Consider the following 18,312-nt stretch of genomic DNA (forward strand, 5'->3'; position numbering starts at 1 on the left):
ATCGACTTATAAGGTGATAGATTGATTTGTGGATACTCGTTACTTTTTTGAAAGTGTAATGGAAGCCATTAAATAAGACTAGATATGAACGAATCTCGTCCATTTAACCTATGGATTTAATTTGTGTAGTTTAATTTTTATTTATCCTAATATCACTGAAAGTAATGGTGTATGTCGTGGTTGCATACTCACATCAACGATGAATACTTTCTTACAAAAAATTATACATAGTCCTTTTGGTGGTAGTCTACCAAGGAATGGATGTTAATTTATTTTTTTATTAATTGCTTGCATGACAAAACATTCCTTAAAACCAAATCTTGAAATTATAAATAATACGCTCATTAGTATCATACTTGCACTTTATGTTACCATCATCTCAAAATTTGACCAAATCAAAACAATCAAGAGAACAATTATACCTTCTTGGAAAGGAAGAAATCAAGAAAAAGAAAATCAAAACTTTTCCCTAATTACTAATGTCATAATATAATTAATTATATCATTATATAGCACTAACTACTAACTAATAACGTACATGTCCTTTTAGTTGATTTGGGCAAAGCACAATTATTATAAAATTAATAAAATAATATGGTCAAAATTTTTATTACATGTGGCTTCTCCTTATACTTGTCTTGTACAAAAAGCACTAAATAAAATTACTTAATTTAATTCCTTTTTGCTTTGTCTAGATTCCAAGACCTTATTCTATAGTAGTAGTAATAATACGCGGAAATTTGCAAACTTAATTTTCAAATATTTTTTTTATATTCCATAGAATAATAGAATAATATTTACTTATTCAAACCATTCCCTTCCCACCTAAATTATCATATATAAATACCCAAACACCCTCCTCATATTCCTCAATCAAAAAACTAAGCTTACCAAACACAACAGAAGAAAATTTAGCTACCATTATTTCTTCCTTCTCTTAAAAATTAATTCTATTTGCAAAATAACAAGCAATTCAACCATGGTACTTTCGCATGCTGTCTCGAATGGAGATGCTTATATTCAGTCTGCCTTCGCCTCACGACATCTCCAAGCTCCACTTCCAAGGTACGTATGTATGGAGATACTAGTATGTGTTGTTTGAAACTAACGTAGCTAGCTAGTTAGCTATGAGTTACATATATGGTTTTGATTTTGCGTGGGTTTTTTTTCATGTTCGTGTCGTGTCATGTCAGGTTCAATATGCCTGAAAATTCATTGCCAAAGGAGGCGGCGTACCAAATAATAAACGATGAGCTGATGCTAGACGGGAATCCACGGTTGAACTTGGCTTCATTTGTAACGACATGGATGGAACCAGAGTGTGATAAACTAATGATGGATGCCATTAACAAGAACTATGTTGACATGGATGAGTATCCTGTTACAACTGAGCTTCAGGTTATAATTTTAACTAGTACCAACTCTTTTTTTTTTTTTTTTTTTTTTTTGGTCTTTAATTTAGAAACACGTTTATGTAATGTTTTGATTTTTTGTTTTAGAAGGGTTGAAAATTCAATGGTTTGGGTCTGACCAACAAATCCTACTTTTCTTGGTCAACTGAAAACATAAACCATTTGAGAAATCAAATAAATACTCTTGTAGACCATAGAAAATATAGAAAGGATTGACCCTTTTCAACAACCAAAAAATAAAAAATAATGCACAAAATTAAATTTTTTTTTTTTTTTCTGTCTCCCTAAAAGACTGCACAGATCACTAATCCAATGGTCTAAGGACTAGAAAATTAAAATATTAAGATGGCTTACTATTATCAATTGTTTACAAAAAATTAACATAAATTTGTTTACATTACTGTAAGCAGAATAGGTGTGTGAACATGATAGCAAGGCTGTTCAACGCTCCACTTGAAGAATCAGAGGCGGCTGTCGGAGTTGGAACAGTAGGCTCGTCTGAGGCCATAATGCTAGCCGGGCTTGCCTTCAAGAGGCAGTGGCAGAACAAGCGAAAGGCTCAAGGTTTACCTTATGACAAGCCCAACATTGTCACTGGCGCCAACGTTCAGGTTGAATGATTCAACAACTTGAGCAAGTTGAATGATGCACACAGCTTGACAGCTACAAGTATCCTGTACATTTGAAGCCTAATGCCTTTCTTCTGTCTTTGTTTTGTTTAGGTGTGTTGGGAAAAATTTGCAAGGTACTTTGAAGTAGAACTGAAAGAAGTGAAGCTAAGTGAAGGATATTATGTGATGGACCCTGTGAAGGCTGTGGAAATGGTGGATGAGAACACCATCTGTGTCGCTGCCATTCTCGGTTCTACTCTCAATGGAGAGTTTGAAGATGTTAAGCTATTGAATGATCTTTTGCTAGAAAAGAACAAGAAAACTGGGTATACACCTTCACTTTCTAGCTATTTTTTCATGCTCAGTCACATTATAACAACTACTCCCTCCGTCCCAGTTTTATAGTCCACTTTGAAATCCGTGACTACGGAATTCAAAGTAGACTTTAGAAGGTTATATATCAAGTATCATATGCAGAGCCACAAAAAATGTAATACATGAACTAACCATAGAGTTTGCAGGTGGGATACTCCGATACATGTGGATGCAGCGAGCGGTGGATTTATTGCACCCTTCCTCTACCCAGAGCTAGAATGGGACTTCAGGCTTCCCCTGGTGAAGAGCATAAATGTAAGTGGTCATAAATATGGCCTTGTTTACGCTGGCATCGGTTGGGCTATCTGGCGGAGCAAGGAAGACTTGCCTGAAGAGCTCATCTTCCATATCAACTACCTAGGAGCAGACCAGCCTACATTCACTCTCAACTTCTCCAAAGGTAATTTTCACTAATCATGATTCCAAAACGTGTTATTCTCCTTCAGTTTGTTCCGGCTCAATTTTTTTGGTTAGACTCACTAGATGATATGGTAACGAATATGCAGGATCAAGTCAAGTCATTGCTCAATATTATCAGCTTATTCGCCTTGGCTTTGAGGGGTATCAAAATGTGATGAAGAACTGCCAAGAAAATGCAATGGTTTTAAAGGCTGGCCTAGAAAAGACGGGGCGATTCACCATTGCATCTAAAGACAATGGTGTCCCTCTAGTGGCCTTCTCTCTTAAGGACAACACCCTCCACAATGAGTTTGAGGTTTCAGAGATGCTAAGGAGATTTGGATGGATAGTTCCAGCGTACACCATGCCAGCAGATGCACAGCATGTGACAGTGCTGCGTGTTGTAGTTCGGGAAGATTTCTCCCGAACTCTCGCTGAGCGACTTGTGCTCGACATCACAAAGGTGCTCAACGAGCTTGATCACCTCCCTTCCAAGAATAGTCAAGGTCAAAGCCATCATGATATGGGGAAGAATGGAATTATCAAAGTGCCTAAGAAAAGTGCACTTGAGACACAAAGGGAGATTACTGATGTATGGAAGAAGTTTGTCATGGCCAGGAAATCAAGCAAAGTCTGCTAGATATTTTCTTTTCTATTTCCAGAGAATAGTATTATGATGATTTCAAGTCTGTTTTTTAGTTTTTTTATTACTACAATAATTTTTTTTACAGAAATGTACCAGATAAGGGGTATTAATATTAATTTGACTTAACTTTCTTTCTCTGTAAGGTACAGTAGTATTTTCATTCATATCCAAAAAAAAAAAAAATGAAAAAGCAATATAGAGTATTTCTTTCCCTTACTCAATGAACTTATCTATTACATCCAATGAAAGGGGAAACAAATGCAGGGATAATACGAACGGAGTACATTAAAAGCCAGGGAAAATGAGAGTGAGGGATAGCTCAAGTGGTTAGAGCTTCCCTCCCGATTCTAGGAGGTCCTAGGATCGATTCTCACCCCCGCTCTTGTGGCTCTCTAAACACCCAAAAAAAAAAGCCAGAAAAATTAGCAGTTTAGGAAAAAGAAAAAAGAAAAAAAATGCATCAAATGATTGACACCACAACAGATATAACAGCTTACATTAGCAAGTATTTCATTATGTACAGAAACACTGAAACCAGACATCATATTTACAAGTTACACATTGGTTGCTAGAAGTTGTACATGCCAAACGTTAAAATAAATTGGCAACTTCTACTTAATGAAACAGGCAAAGAGGGGGGAAGAAGGAACAATGGACTACGCGTAAGGTAGAGAGATACCTTTATAGAGGTTAAAAAAATATATACATGTGTTGGATATAAATTTGTATGAAAGTCATAAAAGTCTCATAGCACCTTCAACATTAAAAGCCTCTGAACTTCTGAAGCGGATGATGCACCCTCCACAATCTAACAAGGAGAAGAAATACACGAAAATGTAAACAGACAAAAATAGACTGCCATAAAATTAATCAAAGGAGATGCAAATATTCCAGTAAAATGACAAGTCAATATCCAAGAAAATACAGTATGAGTAGATATGAATGTTCAGCTAGATTTGGATGTCAGACCTCAAAACCGGCTTTAGAGTATAATTCTTGAGCAGCCTTGTTGTCTAAATTAACATGAACAAACAGTTGCTTCATACCTAGAAAAACAAGAAACAATATATCAATAAAGTAGAGAAAACAGGCATAAGTGTCTCCAAGAAGAAATTGACAAGATTACCTGATGCGATAGCAACATCACTGGCCAAATAGAGCAAATTTGAAGCAATTCCCTGACGTCGAGCAAACTTTGAAACACAAACATTAGCGACATACGCATACTTGTGTGCATCAAAGGGCACCTGACTTGCCAAGATTCCAGATGACCTCTTCGTCTCCTGAAATAATAAGGTGGATAAGAGATAATAGAAGAGAACTGTGGGGTTTATATTGTACCACCATATTGAACTTGAAAAGACCTACCCCTGGATATGTTTCTCCTTGCAAAAATTGTCGTATGCTTACATCTAGAGTTCCAACAACACTGTTAAGCACAGTTCTCCTGAAATTTTTCTCCTCCCTTTTCACCTAAATTGCAAAAAAAAAAAAAAATAAATAAATAAATAAATAAGTGCAGAGCAAGAATACATGTATAGAGGCAGCATTATACATCATATCCCATTAGAGAGAGAGAAACAGTCTACTAAATTCCATAATAACCAGAAATATTAATATAGAAGGAATAGGATGTAAACAGAGAAAAATATAAGATCAGCTTCCTCTTCAAAAATTAGGTATATATTGCCCAGGTGTGCCACCCCAAAGATTAAGTGAGATAGCATGGAGTAAGTCCTAACCCATGAAACTGGCCAAGGTCTGGAACTTCTCAACGTCTCTAATACTGTATTGGGTTAATAACAATGGAACATTTAACGAAATCTATCCCAAGTTAACAACTGACTGCATATTTGCAGAACATACCAAGAAATACCCCAGTGCAGAGAGAGAATTAAAATGAGTGAATGACATAAGATTATGCTAGAAAAATAGTTCAATAATATGTTGTTTCAATGTTTTAAAGTTAATAATTTCTCATAAATTACATCGAGATACTAGTGTATTCAAAAGAGTTCGAACAAAATCCTCTCAAGAGAAGAACAAGGGCATGACTAGTGTCAAAAACTTCGAAGAGCTCTATTAGGCCCTATTATATGCAATTAACTAACTGTTTTTTTATCCTCTGTTGCTTCCATACACCATCAAAATACTTTCTGCTATATCCCTTAAAAAGATAAACAGCAGGCTCGGCAGCCCCCAACCCGGGGGGGGGGGTCAATTGTGAGCAAGGTTCCTCTTAGCCTATCCATCTTTGATTTGAAAGTAGCTCATTTCATACCTATTTCTAAGCAAGAAAGTAGCAGACAAATTGAAGATTACAGCCAAAACCTTAAGTGGATCACAACTTGGTAAAAAATTGGACTAATATGGAATAATGGACCTACCATTACTGCATATAACCAGTCAAAACACATACTAATGGTAGACTCACATAAAGGTTGAACTTGATTCAATCCAGTGTAAGTGACTAAGTGTGTAACTAGGCTTCCTAGTCATGAATTACTTGAAATGGCTTCAGTAAAATATACACATACATGACATAAATCTTCAAAGGGCAATATAACATACCAGTAGAGACAATCTACTAATAATTATATAGAATAAATTAAGAGCTTATTACGTACTGCAACTAGACAGAAGCACTTTAGGGCGTTCCCATCTTGTCCAGAGCATCGCCTTTTCAGTGCATAGAATTCCTGTAATATGAGACCAAAAAAAACCCGAGTCATTTCCATTCATGGCAGAAAAATAATATGCCAAATAGATGCTACCATCAAAATGTCTGCGATTCAAATTTCCCCTGTAGCTTTTGCACGTAACTCGTGGAAATAGGCCAGAATCCCAAACATGAACAAGCAGCAGACTATCTAGCAACAAAGTTCTCCCTAAAAAGAATACAGTGGCTCAAATGTATACATGCAACCTAAATCCATCTAAATTTAAGTGTATTAGGGAAAAACTTTATGTGTGATTTGGCAAGCGAAGTAACATCCTAATGTCTGTAGTAATGCAATCTCATCTCTAAACTTCCTTATTAATGTCTGTTACAACCAAATAGGCAAATACTAGCCCCAAAATGGTAATGGATTATAATGAAAGTTTGTGAATAAAGAGATAATGTGGAGTAAACTTGCATTACCATTGGAATGGACATTGATTTTACTTACAAACTAAATTATATACTCATCCTCATTACCACCTTTTATAACAACTTACCATACTGGCCATAAAATTAAGCGACTAGAAACACACTCATCCATTACTTCCAAATGCAAATTAATGTTTGCACCAAACAAAAATGCAAATTAACGTCGGCACCTTAAAAGTTAAAAATATTCTCATTCCTCTAGAGTGATCCCTGTTCACTAAGCACCTGAGTATATATAAAACACCCATAGTTCCTCATGCTTAAGCCAACTTCAGAAAAATTAGAGGCATTTTAACTTCTGATTATAACCCATCCCAAAATTTCAAGTTGATCTTGATTAGGCAATACAGTTCCTTTGTTACATTCAATCAAATTATCAAAATCTTCCCCAGAAAACTCACCTGCTCTGCATACTTTCTTTTGAATGCTTCTATGTGCCTGAAAAAACAGGAATATAACGAAAATTGAGACCAAAAATAATCTAAAGTCACAGACGGAAGCAGAATCTTGGCGAGAGAGAGAGAGAGAGAGGCAGAGGTACACCAAATGCATATCCTCTATGAAAAGATGGCTTACGAGGTTCATATTGGATATAGAAACTAACCGCATGTATGATACAGATTCCCAATGAGCTTCTGCACGCAACCATGCTGCTGTCTGCCATTACAGATAGAGGAAAATTGCACATCTAAATTAAAGGCTCAATAACCCAATTTATGATATTCTAAGGGGAAAAAGAAAACAAAACAAACCCAGTATTCTTCATCAAGAGCAGCTTCACGGGCCAGAAATCGACCAAATTTATGCCTATGTAATCCATCACACTCCTTGTCACAAGGCTGCAACCTGTTGAAATAAAGCTCAGGTGGCCTCTGACTGTCACTAGTCGACACAGCAGATTGCTGTAAACTCTGACTGTTATTGCAATGTACTTCTAATGATTTCCATCTTGAACATGAATTAGGAAAGTTTTCTCTGACACGAAATAGATGACATTCACATCAGATATACAATCCCCAATAACACTCGTAAGAAAGATCAATTAAAAACCCAAGAGAAAAAGTCAGCATTCTCTTTTTACAGTTTCCAGGATCAGAGAAACCGGGAAATTATCGATTCCCTTTAAAAAAAGGTTAAGAAGGGAATGAAATCCTTGATGATAAAAAACTCACTATCCGCATTGTAATCGTAATCTTCAAAAGCCAAGTTACAATGAACACTCTTAGAGTTTGGACTACCAAGGCATCTAAATCCTAATGAGTTGGAGCTTGGGCAATAGGCTACTAATGAGCTAAAATAAGGAACATCTTCTAATGGATTCTCTTTAATCACTTGCTTTATCTGTCTACCGATATTATTGAAGTCTTCGAGTTTTATGCAATTTATTTCTCATTGCAATTTGCAATATGACAAGTCTCAATTCAAAAGCTCTACCACAAGTATAATTAGGCTTAGGGGTTATCAGCATAAAATGTAAATTACATCAAGGATCAAACTAAACAGGCAGCACTTCATCGAAATCGACATACTAGGACACAGACAGGCATAAATTCCATCCCTACTGAGCTAATTACATCACTCTAAATAAATGATATTCACTAGTCAGCAACTAATCAATAGCAATGTGATGGCATAATTATCACAAAAATGACATTCAACATTCTCATCAATCATAGCATCCAATTAAAACTTTACCAAATTTCAATTAGGATACACAATTCCGAAATCCCCTTTTCACTAAATATTTTCCTATCTATCACATAAATTCATACAGAAATCCAAATTAAGCAAAAAAATCAATTAGTGCTAAACAAAATTCAATACCTTCCCCATTATAATCATAAAACTAAATGCAATTACTCAAATCAAAATCATAATCAGTTAAAACTACTCGACATGATAAATTAAAAATCAAACCCCACAAAAATTACCTAAAAATAAAACTTACCCAATAGTTGAGGGGATTCTAAGAATGCCAATATGGGTATTATTGGGTCTAGTAATAGGAGGAATTTCCGCTCGAAGTTTGTGAAAAATAGAACCTTGAAATTCTACTTCCATTTCTCTCTCTAAAAAATTGCAGTAGTATGACTAAAAAATTCAGAAAACTTTGGCTGATTTTGTGTCCCATTTATAAAAGTTGAGATGGATAATGGTTGTGCATCAGCATGATATGGGCAAACAAAATGGATTTATTGATTTAGATTTGCATTTGGATAAGGGAAGAATGACAAAAAGGATTTATCTTGTTTGGGTAAATTTTACTATTTTAGAGGTCCTTTGGTTCGCAAGGGGTAATCGGAATGGAATGAACAAAGGGAAAGACAAGGAATGGAATGAAAATACCTAAAATTTTCTATGTTGTTTGGCCTTAAAAACAAGTGAAACGCTAAACATCGCCCGCAATTTACCATATAAAGCCCACAAATATGATATGATTTGACCATTATGCCCTTTTTCTAAAATTGAAATAATCCCGGTGTAAAAAAATGTGGAGCCGTACTAGCTCGCCGGGGGAGACCGGAGGGCAGGCCGGAGATGCGGGGGACGCCGGAGGTACGTCGTCGTCGACGGAAAACGAGGTAAGTCACCGTTAAAATTCACGGTACCGTCGAAGTGGCTCCGGCGCCTAGGGTGGACGCCCAAACCGTAGCCTGGACGTCCAAGCCAGACGCAAGAACCACCAGAGTGGCGTCCAGCCCAGACGCCCAGACCACCAAACTGGCGTCCTGGGCAGACGCCACTCCACTGGGTGAGGCGGCCCTGCCAGGCGCCAGTCCAGTGGCTGTGGCAGCCCTGGCAGACGCCACCTTTAATAATTAATTTTTTTTTTCTTTTTTGATTTTGTTGTTGTTTTTTATTTAATTTTTTTGTAAAAAAAAATCGAAAATGATTTTTTTAAAAAAATCGAAATGGGTTTTTTGTAAATTAAATTTGAAAATTCGAAATAGGTTTTTTTTAAATTAAATTTGAAAATTCGAAATGGTATATTTTTAAATTTAGTTTGAAAATTCGAATTGGGTTTTTATAAAAATTAAGTTTGATTATATATAATTATGTTTTTTTTTTGTGTTAATTCTGTGTAAATATAGAAATTAAATGTATTATCCGTTAAATGTATTTATTGTAATATATAATTGATGCAGGAATATGGTGGAGACGGAAATGATTACAATGGGATATTTGGACATGATGGTCCATTCGAAGAAGCTCAACAGGCGATTGATTGGGCAAAACAGGTTGCAATTGCAGCTGGATTTTGCTTGGTAGTAGCAACTCATAAATCTCAACGGGATGGTAGAATGGATCGCATTTTGAGATGTGACCGTTATCGCAAAAGAGAAGAAAGAGATTTTCGTACAGCCACTCGGTTTGACACAAAGCGGAAAGGTTGTGGGTGTGAGCTCAGAGTAAAGGTTCGACAACTACGGAGTCGTGACGGTTGGGAAGTGATAGGTTACTCTAAATGGGGGTATCACAACCATGAGATGATAGTATATGAAGAGGGTCATCGACAACTGAGCGGCTTAAGTCCTGCTGCGAAACTAGTTGTGAAAGAAATGAGTGATGCTCAAGTGAAGCCTGCTAAAATATTAGCATCTGTGTTAGAGAAATTTCCAGAAGACCATCCAAACCGAAGACACATCTACAACGTCAGACAGCAACTCAGGTTTGAACGGTCAGAGGGAAGGAACCCTATACAGCAGCTGCTACACCAGGCACAATCACGTGGTTACCTGTTCTGGTTTGATTCTGATGAAGATACAGCGGAGGTGACTCATATTTTCCTTGTGCATCCTGATTGTGCTGATATGATCAAGTCTTGGCCATTTGTGATTTTGATCGACTCAACGTACAAGACAAACAAGTACAAGTTCCCTCTGGTTGAGATGGTTGGGATGGCTCCAACGAACCAGAACTTTCTGATTGGTCATGCAATCATCAGGGATGAGACGGCTCCAAGTTATTATTGGGTGTTGGAGAAGCTGAGAAACTACATCGGGCCTAATGTTCATCCAGCAGCCATCGTCAGCGACTGTGAGGGAGGTCTCTTTGCCCCCATAGCAGAGCTGTTTCCCAAATCGAACCACTTATTGTGCACATGGCACATCAACAACTGCGTGAAAGTGAAAGCCTACAACCTTTTCAAGAAGAATTTGGAAATGGCAGAGATATTGGTGAATGGTAAGTGGCGGAAGATCCTACAGGCTACCACAGAGGAAGCGTATGAGCGAGCATTGGCTAACTTCAGGGATTCGTACCAGTGGTGTCCGGCACTGGTGGACTATGTGATGCATCAATGGGTCCCTCACAGGGAAAAGTTTGTCAAATATTGGACAAACTAGGTACTTCATTTTGGCAACACTACAACATGTAGAGTTGAGAGCGCTCATAGAGCTACCAAGGACTGGATTGATTCATCGACCGCTGCTTTGGATACACTGTTCGCTAGACTTGGATGTACAGCGAAATTGCCTCTAACCGAAATGTTTATCGTCATGTGTACCAGGATGACTTGGATGGCGCTCTGCGGCGTATCCGGTGGGGAGGTGGACCTTGCGGCGAAAATCATTATTTTGACGCGCCCCTAGATCTGTTTGCTGTTGCAAACATTTACAAATGCGCAGTCATGCATTTCGGCCTGGGAGTGCATAGTCAAGCTTATTATCCTTGTACCACGGTTCTCCCTTGGCGGTCGCGTGAGACTGTCACCACACCGGTCAGAGAGCTAGCTATTGCGTTTCTTGGGTCGTCATACAGACATTTCATTCGACTAGACATGTCAACCGATTTTCCGGTGCCACCGATTATACCTCGGTGGTACAACATTCGCACAGCGAGCGTAGAGGGTTGGGATGCGCTATATAATGACCGGATCCACGAATGGAACACCCTAGCTGCATTTTAGTTTTTCATGTTTACATTCTTTATTTGTAATCTTATTTGTACGTTGCTCTTTTAATGAGAACATTAATATTTTATATTGTATTGCTTACTGCATTCTATATGTTGCATGGGTAAGTTGCGCGGATCCACGAACGGTTATATCAAACTTTAAAAACAGCACTGATAATATGTTTAAGTTGGAAGCTAAAAGAACAATCTAAAATGTTACAATTTTACAACATAATGTCCAACATAATGCTCTATAAATAAAATACAATAACCATCAGTAATCCCTCCTCGACGACGACTCCCACTGCGCAAGGGTCTGTTCCAGACTATCAACAACAGCTCTCCCTGTTGCACTCATGCTGTCCTTCTCAAGAGAGAGTTTTTGTACGTCCTGCATTATCTTTCCCATCCACTGCATACAACAAAAAACAGAAGATGAAATACAATAACAACAAATAAAACTTAATTAAAAGACAACGATAAATATAATAAAAGACATACCGCTTCCGTGGCAGTAGGCGGTGGCACATAATCATCATCGCTGTGGTCGAGATCAGCGAACAACCTCGGGTGCGAATACCGGTTGAACCATTCCATGTAGTAATGGTCACACATGGGAGTAACCCCAGAGGGCGGCCGCTGCAACTCCGCAGTCCATAAGCGGGCCACCATCGGAAGCTGGTCCCACGTCCCGGTCATGATATCCGGACATTCCACGACGTAGTCCCTCGACGATGCAGGTCGGACCGCCTTCATCGGGCACGCCGGGGGAGGAGGGATAACTTGGACAAATCCAAGCTGGCGAAGACAACGCTGGGGCATGTACGCCTCGACGATGTCACGATACTGAATGAGTCCCGTGTACAGGGTCCTGGGTACCCTAACACTAGGGTTCGGGCCGAAAGGCATCCAGTTCACCTGTACAATAACAACATATAAAATTTAATAACATGAATATAATATGTGCAAATAATAAAATGTAGACTCTATAAATAAACGTTACCTCTAAGGGGGACAGCCTGTCCAGCAATAACCGTATCGATCGGAGGCGGTCAACGGACTTCTTCTCCGAGCGCGGACTCCACGCACAAGCACGCGGCATCCCCTCATCAATAGGAACTGGGTCACGATGTGGTCGCAATGCAGGAAAGTACTCGTATATCCAGGTCTGCAATAGAGTCAGACACCCAGTGATACCTGCCGCGTCAGCCCGACTCGCAAATCCTAGTTGGCGATACAAATACGCCAACGTAGCCGATCCCCAGGAAAACTGGCCTACACTGTCGGGGTCACACGCCTCTACGATGTCGCGTGGCCTGAGCTTGTTTCCGCCGCTCTTATCCGGAAACAAGGTACATCCGAGGAGTAGAAAAACATAAGCACTCAGCTGTGCGTCGGGCGTCCTACGTGCACTCGGGTACAAACACCGCTGCAACACGGATGCGATCTTCACACCTCCGTGTTCCCAAACACCTAGCGCCTCGGTGTACAGTGCAGCCCTGTCCACCGCCAACAACTCCGCCAGCGAATCTGCCTGATCCGCATCAGCCACAGCACAAAGTCGTTTACCCTCAACACGAATCCCCAGAATGGCCTCGACGTCATGTAACATGATCGTCATCTCACCGAACGGAAGGTGGAAAGAGTTTGTATCCGGCTGCCATCGCTCAATGAAAGCCGTGATCAGCGTACTGTCAATCTTATCGTGCATGGTGGCAGGAACGTGCTTCACCCCAGTGCCCTCCAGTCGCTCGAACATCTCGCTCTCCGCCGGCCAGGCCTCAGCCCATGTACGCAAAAAGCTACAAGTCTTTTCTCGGGTATGACATTTCAACAACCCCGTAACTGAAGGCCTCTCCTGGTCCTCCCAAATACGGGCAGCTATGTGTCCTAGAAAGCTAGGAATCACACTCCCGTCAACAGGCCCACCGGGCACCTCACTCCTAACAACCCAAGAATCATTACCGGCCCTCGACCGTTTCCTGCTTGCCCCAGATACAGTGGACGCAGATGATGTGCCAGATCTACTAACAAACCTACCACCCCTACCCTTACGCACCTCCACCATATGCGTCTCGTACATGTCATCAACCCTCTGACTGAATGGACCGTAATCATCATACGGTCCACTGCCATCGTCCACATCCTCATCCTCATCTGCGCCCTCCTCCTGCTCCTCCTCCTGGTCACCCTCCTCAGCATCATCATCGTCATCCTCATCCCGACGGTGGATCCGTTCTCTACGAACTGCGGCCGAAATACCACGGGATCTGACATGTCTATGCCCCGACCTCTCCACTGAATAACTTCTACTAAGAAGCTCTATATTCTTCCCCGCACCATGACGACCCAGTGAATTCTACACAAAATTTTAAAATATATAAACATACAAAAATTTATACGATAAATAATCATCATCGCAAATCAAATAAACTAAAAACATACAAATAATTGTAAACAAAATATAAACGTAGAAAAAATACAACGAAATTGAAAAAATTTATAAAAATAAACAACAAAATATAAAAATAATTCAAAATTATATTACACAAAAAAAAAAAAAAAAAATTAAAAACAATTTTTTAAAAAAATAAAAATAAAATAAAAATAAAAATGGGGGGGGGGGCGCCCTGGCTGGACGCCCAGCCAGCGGTGGTGGCGCCAGCTGCAGACGCCGCCACCAGTTGGCTGGCGCCTGGGCTGGACACCACAGCCACGGCTGCGTCGCCTTGAATAAACGCCACAACCGTGGCTGTGGCGTCCAGCCCAGGCGCCAGCCAACTGGTGGCGGCGTCTGCAGCTGGCGCCACCACCGCTGGCTGGGCGTCCAGCCAGGGCGCCCCACCGCGGTCACGGCGGTTTTTCCCTTTTTTTTTTTTTAAAAAAACAAAATGTACCTTTCCTCCTTGGGACATCCTTCCCTCCGCCGCCGCCGCCAATTCCTTGCCTTGCCGCCTCGACATTGCCGTTATTTGAATTTTTTTTTTTTTTTAGAGAGGTTGAAAGAAGATGAGCAATGAGAGTGTGAGTGATGAGAGTGTGAGTGTTTTTTTTTTAAGGTCAAGGGCAATTTTGGCAAACCAAGTGAATTTTGTGGGCTTTATGTAGTAATTTGTGGGCGATGTTTAACAAATCCCAAAAACAAAGGGAATGAGGGTCACCAGTCCCACCACCACCACACATCCACCTCAAACCTTCACTCTCCACCGTTTCCAGCCACCAAACCACTCGCCGCACCTCCCTCCCCCTTCGCCGGTCATCCCCGCCCCTCGCACAGTTCTACCCGCCCCTCGCAAAACCTCCCTCAACCCCGAAAAACCACCCTTAGCCCCGAATAAACCCTAGAAACTATTCTCCCTCGTCGTTTGAGGTGCGACAACCTCCGACGAGGGTTGGGGGAGATGCGAAAAGGGGCAGCGACGTGCGACTCTGGTGCGAAAAGGGGCAGCGAACAGATCCGATTCCGGTGCAGGGGAGAGTCGGCAAGGGGCGGCGAGGGTCAGGTAGGTCGGTGGTTGGGTTTTCCGGTGGTTGGGTAGGTATGAAGGTGGTGATGTGGTGGTGTGGTGGTGGTAGGGAATGGGAATTGAAATACCTAGAGAAGGGTAGGGAATGGGCTTAGAAGGATTTGGGGGAATGGAGGGGGGAAAGGGAATGAAAAAAAAGGGCTAACAAACAGCAACAAAAGGGAATCATGGTGGTTGATTCCCTTTCCCTTTGATGAATATCCCCGACCAAACGGCCACTTAATTCTTTGGTGTTGTTAGTATGTTACTTGTATATTTACTTCTTATTTATTTCACCTTATATTTTATTGAACTGAAATTATTTTTACTGAAATAAATTTATATTTGTTGAACTTAAACTATTTTTACAGAACTTAAATTAATTTTATTGAATTGAAATTATTTTTTTTTTACTGATTTTCTATTATAATTCTTCTTAAAAATAACTGAATTTTACCGAACTGAACTTATTTTGACTGAACTGAAATTAATTTTACTGAACTGAACTTATTTTTATTGAACTTAAATTATTATTATTTAATATTATTTTATTAAGGTGAAGTGAATAGGACTTTAGTTGTATTCCGCAGTATCTAGTAAGGATGGCAGTTGGCTATAATTTTGCATATTTCGCACCAAATCCGCCTCAATTGGAGATATGGAGTAGGTATAGACACGTTGTAGTAGTGGGATGATATATAAATTAAGTCATACTAATTGTATGTCCTATTCGGTTGAGGTTATGAGGAGAATAGTAGAGAAAATTTCATCACAACGGAACAGGTGTTAGCAGAGAGCATGACAACTTATTTATATTCAGTGGGGTAGGGTTCAGCAGTTTTAAGTAGAGCTAAACATATTTGAGCAGAGCATAGCAGATCGCATTAGATAGATTAAAAAAAAAGACCATAATGAATAGGTAGTGGATTTGAACTCCTAGCTGCATAACCACTAGCATTTGGCATTTGCTCATCAAAACTCCGCCTATTTTTACAACTAATAGTACTAGTATAATTTTGAAATGTATTGTTTCAAGTGGGAATACTTTGTAGATTTTCACGTGAGTGTGCACGCACTACTATAAAATTGGCCAAAGAGACCCAATATATAAGACCTGTCATCTACATAAGCGGTCTCTTTGATCCAAGAGACCGTTTATTATTAATAACGGGTCTCTAACTTTATTGGTTGGAGTGGTAAATTTATTCGAGAGACCGATTATTTAAGACAACGGGTCTCTTGTGTTTTTTTGAGAAAAAATTATTTATCAAAAATAAACCAGAGACCGCCTTTTGCGAAAACCGGTCTCTTGTTTTTGATAGATAGACCTGTTAACATGAAAAACCGGTCTCTTGGTTTTTGAGGTTCCACGCACGTCCCCACTCACTTTTTCTCTTTAACTTCTCTCTCCTCTTCATTCCCTACCTTAGTTACCGCCGCTCATTTCCTTTCTCTTCTTCTCTCATATCTTTCTCTCTCCTCCTTCAAACCCTAACTATTTCCTTCCTTCAAGCCAAATAGCTAGCAACTGTTCAATACGAGCAGCCATTAACGAAGAAAAGAAAGAGAGCAAAATTATGGAAATTAAGCTCTTCGATTCTCGACGGTGAGAATTCTTCAATCCCCCTTTTCAATTTTTTTTTTTATTTTGCTCTTATATGTGGCGCAAAAAATAGGGGTTTTTTCCCCTTCATTTTCTTTCTAGTTATCTATGATTTTATTTGAGTAGATCTTTGTGTTCTAGTCATCTGATGTTCATTTTTATCATTTTTTCTTAATTAAAAATCTGAATTTCTTTTAAACTTTGCTTTTTTTGTCCGATTTTTCGTTTAGCCATGGTAATTGATTATAGTTTGTTTATTTTGCATGTTAATGTTTTTGTTTCATAACCAATTTTCGCCACTTTTTATGAAATTTATGAGATTTGAACATTATGTGTTTTTCGGTTTCGTTTTGGGGGTTTTTTCAATGGATGTATTAGCTTTATTCCCTTTTTCTTTTACGTTTTTTTTAAACATTTTTCCCCTTTAGATCTTCTGTAGTATTAGATCTAGTTTAGTTGATTTTTCGTTTATTTATTTTTATATATGTTATTGTTCGTATCGTTCTTCTTTTATATTAGTCAGATGTGATATGTTGATGAATTTATTTTATTTTTATTTTCAATATCATTTTTTAGTTCTTCAGATTTTAGTTCTAGAAATTTTTTTCGTCTTTAAAATTTATCTTTTTAGTTTATCCTGTCAATTCACTCTTTAGCTCGTTTTTGAAATTGGTTAAAATTATTTTTATGAAATTTCATTTTTATTTTTTCTTTTTGTGTGTTTAATCGCCATTTAACCAAATTTTTGGTTTACATCCTGTATTTCATCTGTTATGAATTTTTCTTTTCAATTTTTAGATCTTTGTTTTGTTTCATATGATTTATTTTTTTTTTTTTACTTTTTTGGTTAAGTTTCCGTATTAATCTTTGTTTTGATTTTTTTTTGAAAACAATGTTTTTTTTTTTTTTTTAATTATGCTGGTTTAATTTTTCTGATTTATTTTATTAGATACTAATTTTTGTCCGATTTTACTTTGTGTATGTTTGTGGTTACTGGTAAAAGATTTCTTAAAGTTATCATCTAGAAGATCTTTGGAACTGGAAGTTATCATTTACAACGTTTTGTTTTTTATTTTATTTTTGTGTATTGGATTTTCAATTACTGTATATTTGTATCATGTTTGTAATCTTTGAGGTTTATGACATTCAAGAATTATTTTGTACTCTATATTTAATAATGTAAAAAAATTAAATGAGTTATATTGATGAATTGTGATTATAAATTTATAATTTTAAAATTCGTATCAAATAAGCAATTTTTTTTTTTAAATGATATTGGAGAGACCTGTTAAATTTAAAAACCGGTGTCAAATTTCTTAAAAAAGAGACTGCTTATCTTCCACAGGCGGTCTTAGTTTTTCACAAAAAAAGAGACTGCCTATCTTCAATAAGCGGTCTTAGTTTTCTCATTCTAGAGACCGCCTCTAGTCAAGCAGTCTCTTTGCCAAAGAGACCGCTTAGCTAGAGACCGCCTCTAAAGCAGTCTCTTTGGCTAATTTGGACGGGTCTCTTTGGCTGATTTTATAGTAGTGACGTAGTATAAGATATACTTCCTTCGATTTTTCAAACTTGTAAGATTTTGACTTATGCATTATTTACATAAACTATTTTGACTGGTTTTGGTAATTTATTGTTAGCAAATTAAAAATATAATCATATGTGTTTGTGTTGAATTCGTCTCGATTTGTATTTTCATTATATGGTTTGTCAAAC

General features: G+C 38.4%; 2 protein-coding genes across 2 annotated transcripts; one reads left to right on the forward strand and one right to left on the reverse strand.

Moving 5' to 3' along the window:
- The first annotated feature begins 876 nt into the window (after positions 1 to 876).
- Positions 877 to 3,585, forward strand: LOC110681895 (glutamate decarboxylase 4-like). The gene is made up of 6 exons (XM_021858043.1): positions 877 to 1,065; positions 1,194 to 1,398; positions 1,823 to 2,023; positions 2,135 to 2,349; positions 2,545 to 2,798; positions 2,905 to 3,585. Exons 1-6 carry the CDS (start codon positions 980 to 982, stop codon positions 3,435 to 3,437), a joined length of 1,494 nt encoding a protein of 497 aa, XP_021713735.1. The 5' UTR covers positions 877 to 979; the 3' UTR covers positions 3,438 to 3,585.
- A 302-nt stretch (positions 3,586 to 3,887) lies between these two features.
- Positions 3,888 to 8,969, reverse strand: LOC110681896. The gene is made up of 9 exons (XM_021858044.1): positions 8,543 to 8,969; positions 7,347 to 7,569; positions 7,199 to 7,251; positions 6,996 to 7,032; positions 6,071 to 6,142; positions 4,812 to 4,916; positions 4,570 to 4,726; positions 4,413 to 4,489; positions 3,888 to 4,251 (listed from the first exon to the last, which is right to left on the reverse strand). Exons 1-9 carry the CDS (start codon positions 8,653 to 8,655, stop codon positions 4,189 to 4,191), a joined length of 900 nt encoding a protein of 299 aa, XP_021713736.1. The 5' UTR covers positions 8,656 to 8,969; the 3' UTR covers positions 3,888 to 4,188.
- Between the last annotated feature and the right edge of the window lie 9,343 nt (positions 8,970 to 18,312).

This window comes from Chenopodium quinoa, unplaced genomic scaffold (assembly GCF_001683475.1).
Source record: "Chenopodium quinoa cultivar QQ74 unplaced genomic scaffold, ASM168347v1, whole genome shotgun sequence".
Classification (NCBI taxonomy): Eukaryota; Viridiplantae; Streptophyta; class Magnoliopsida; order Caryophyllales; family Amaranthaceae; genus Chenopodium; species Chenopodium quinoa.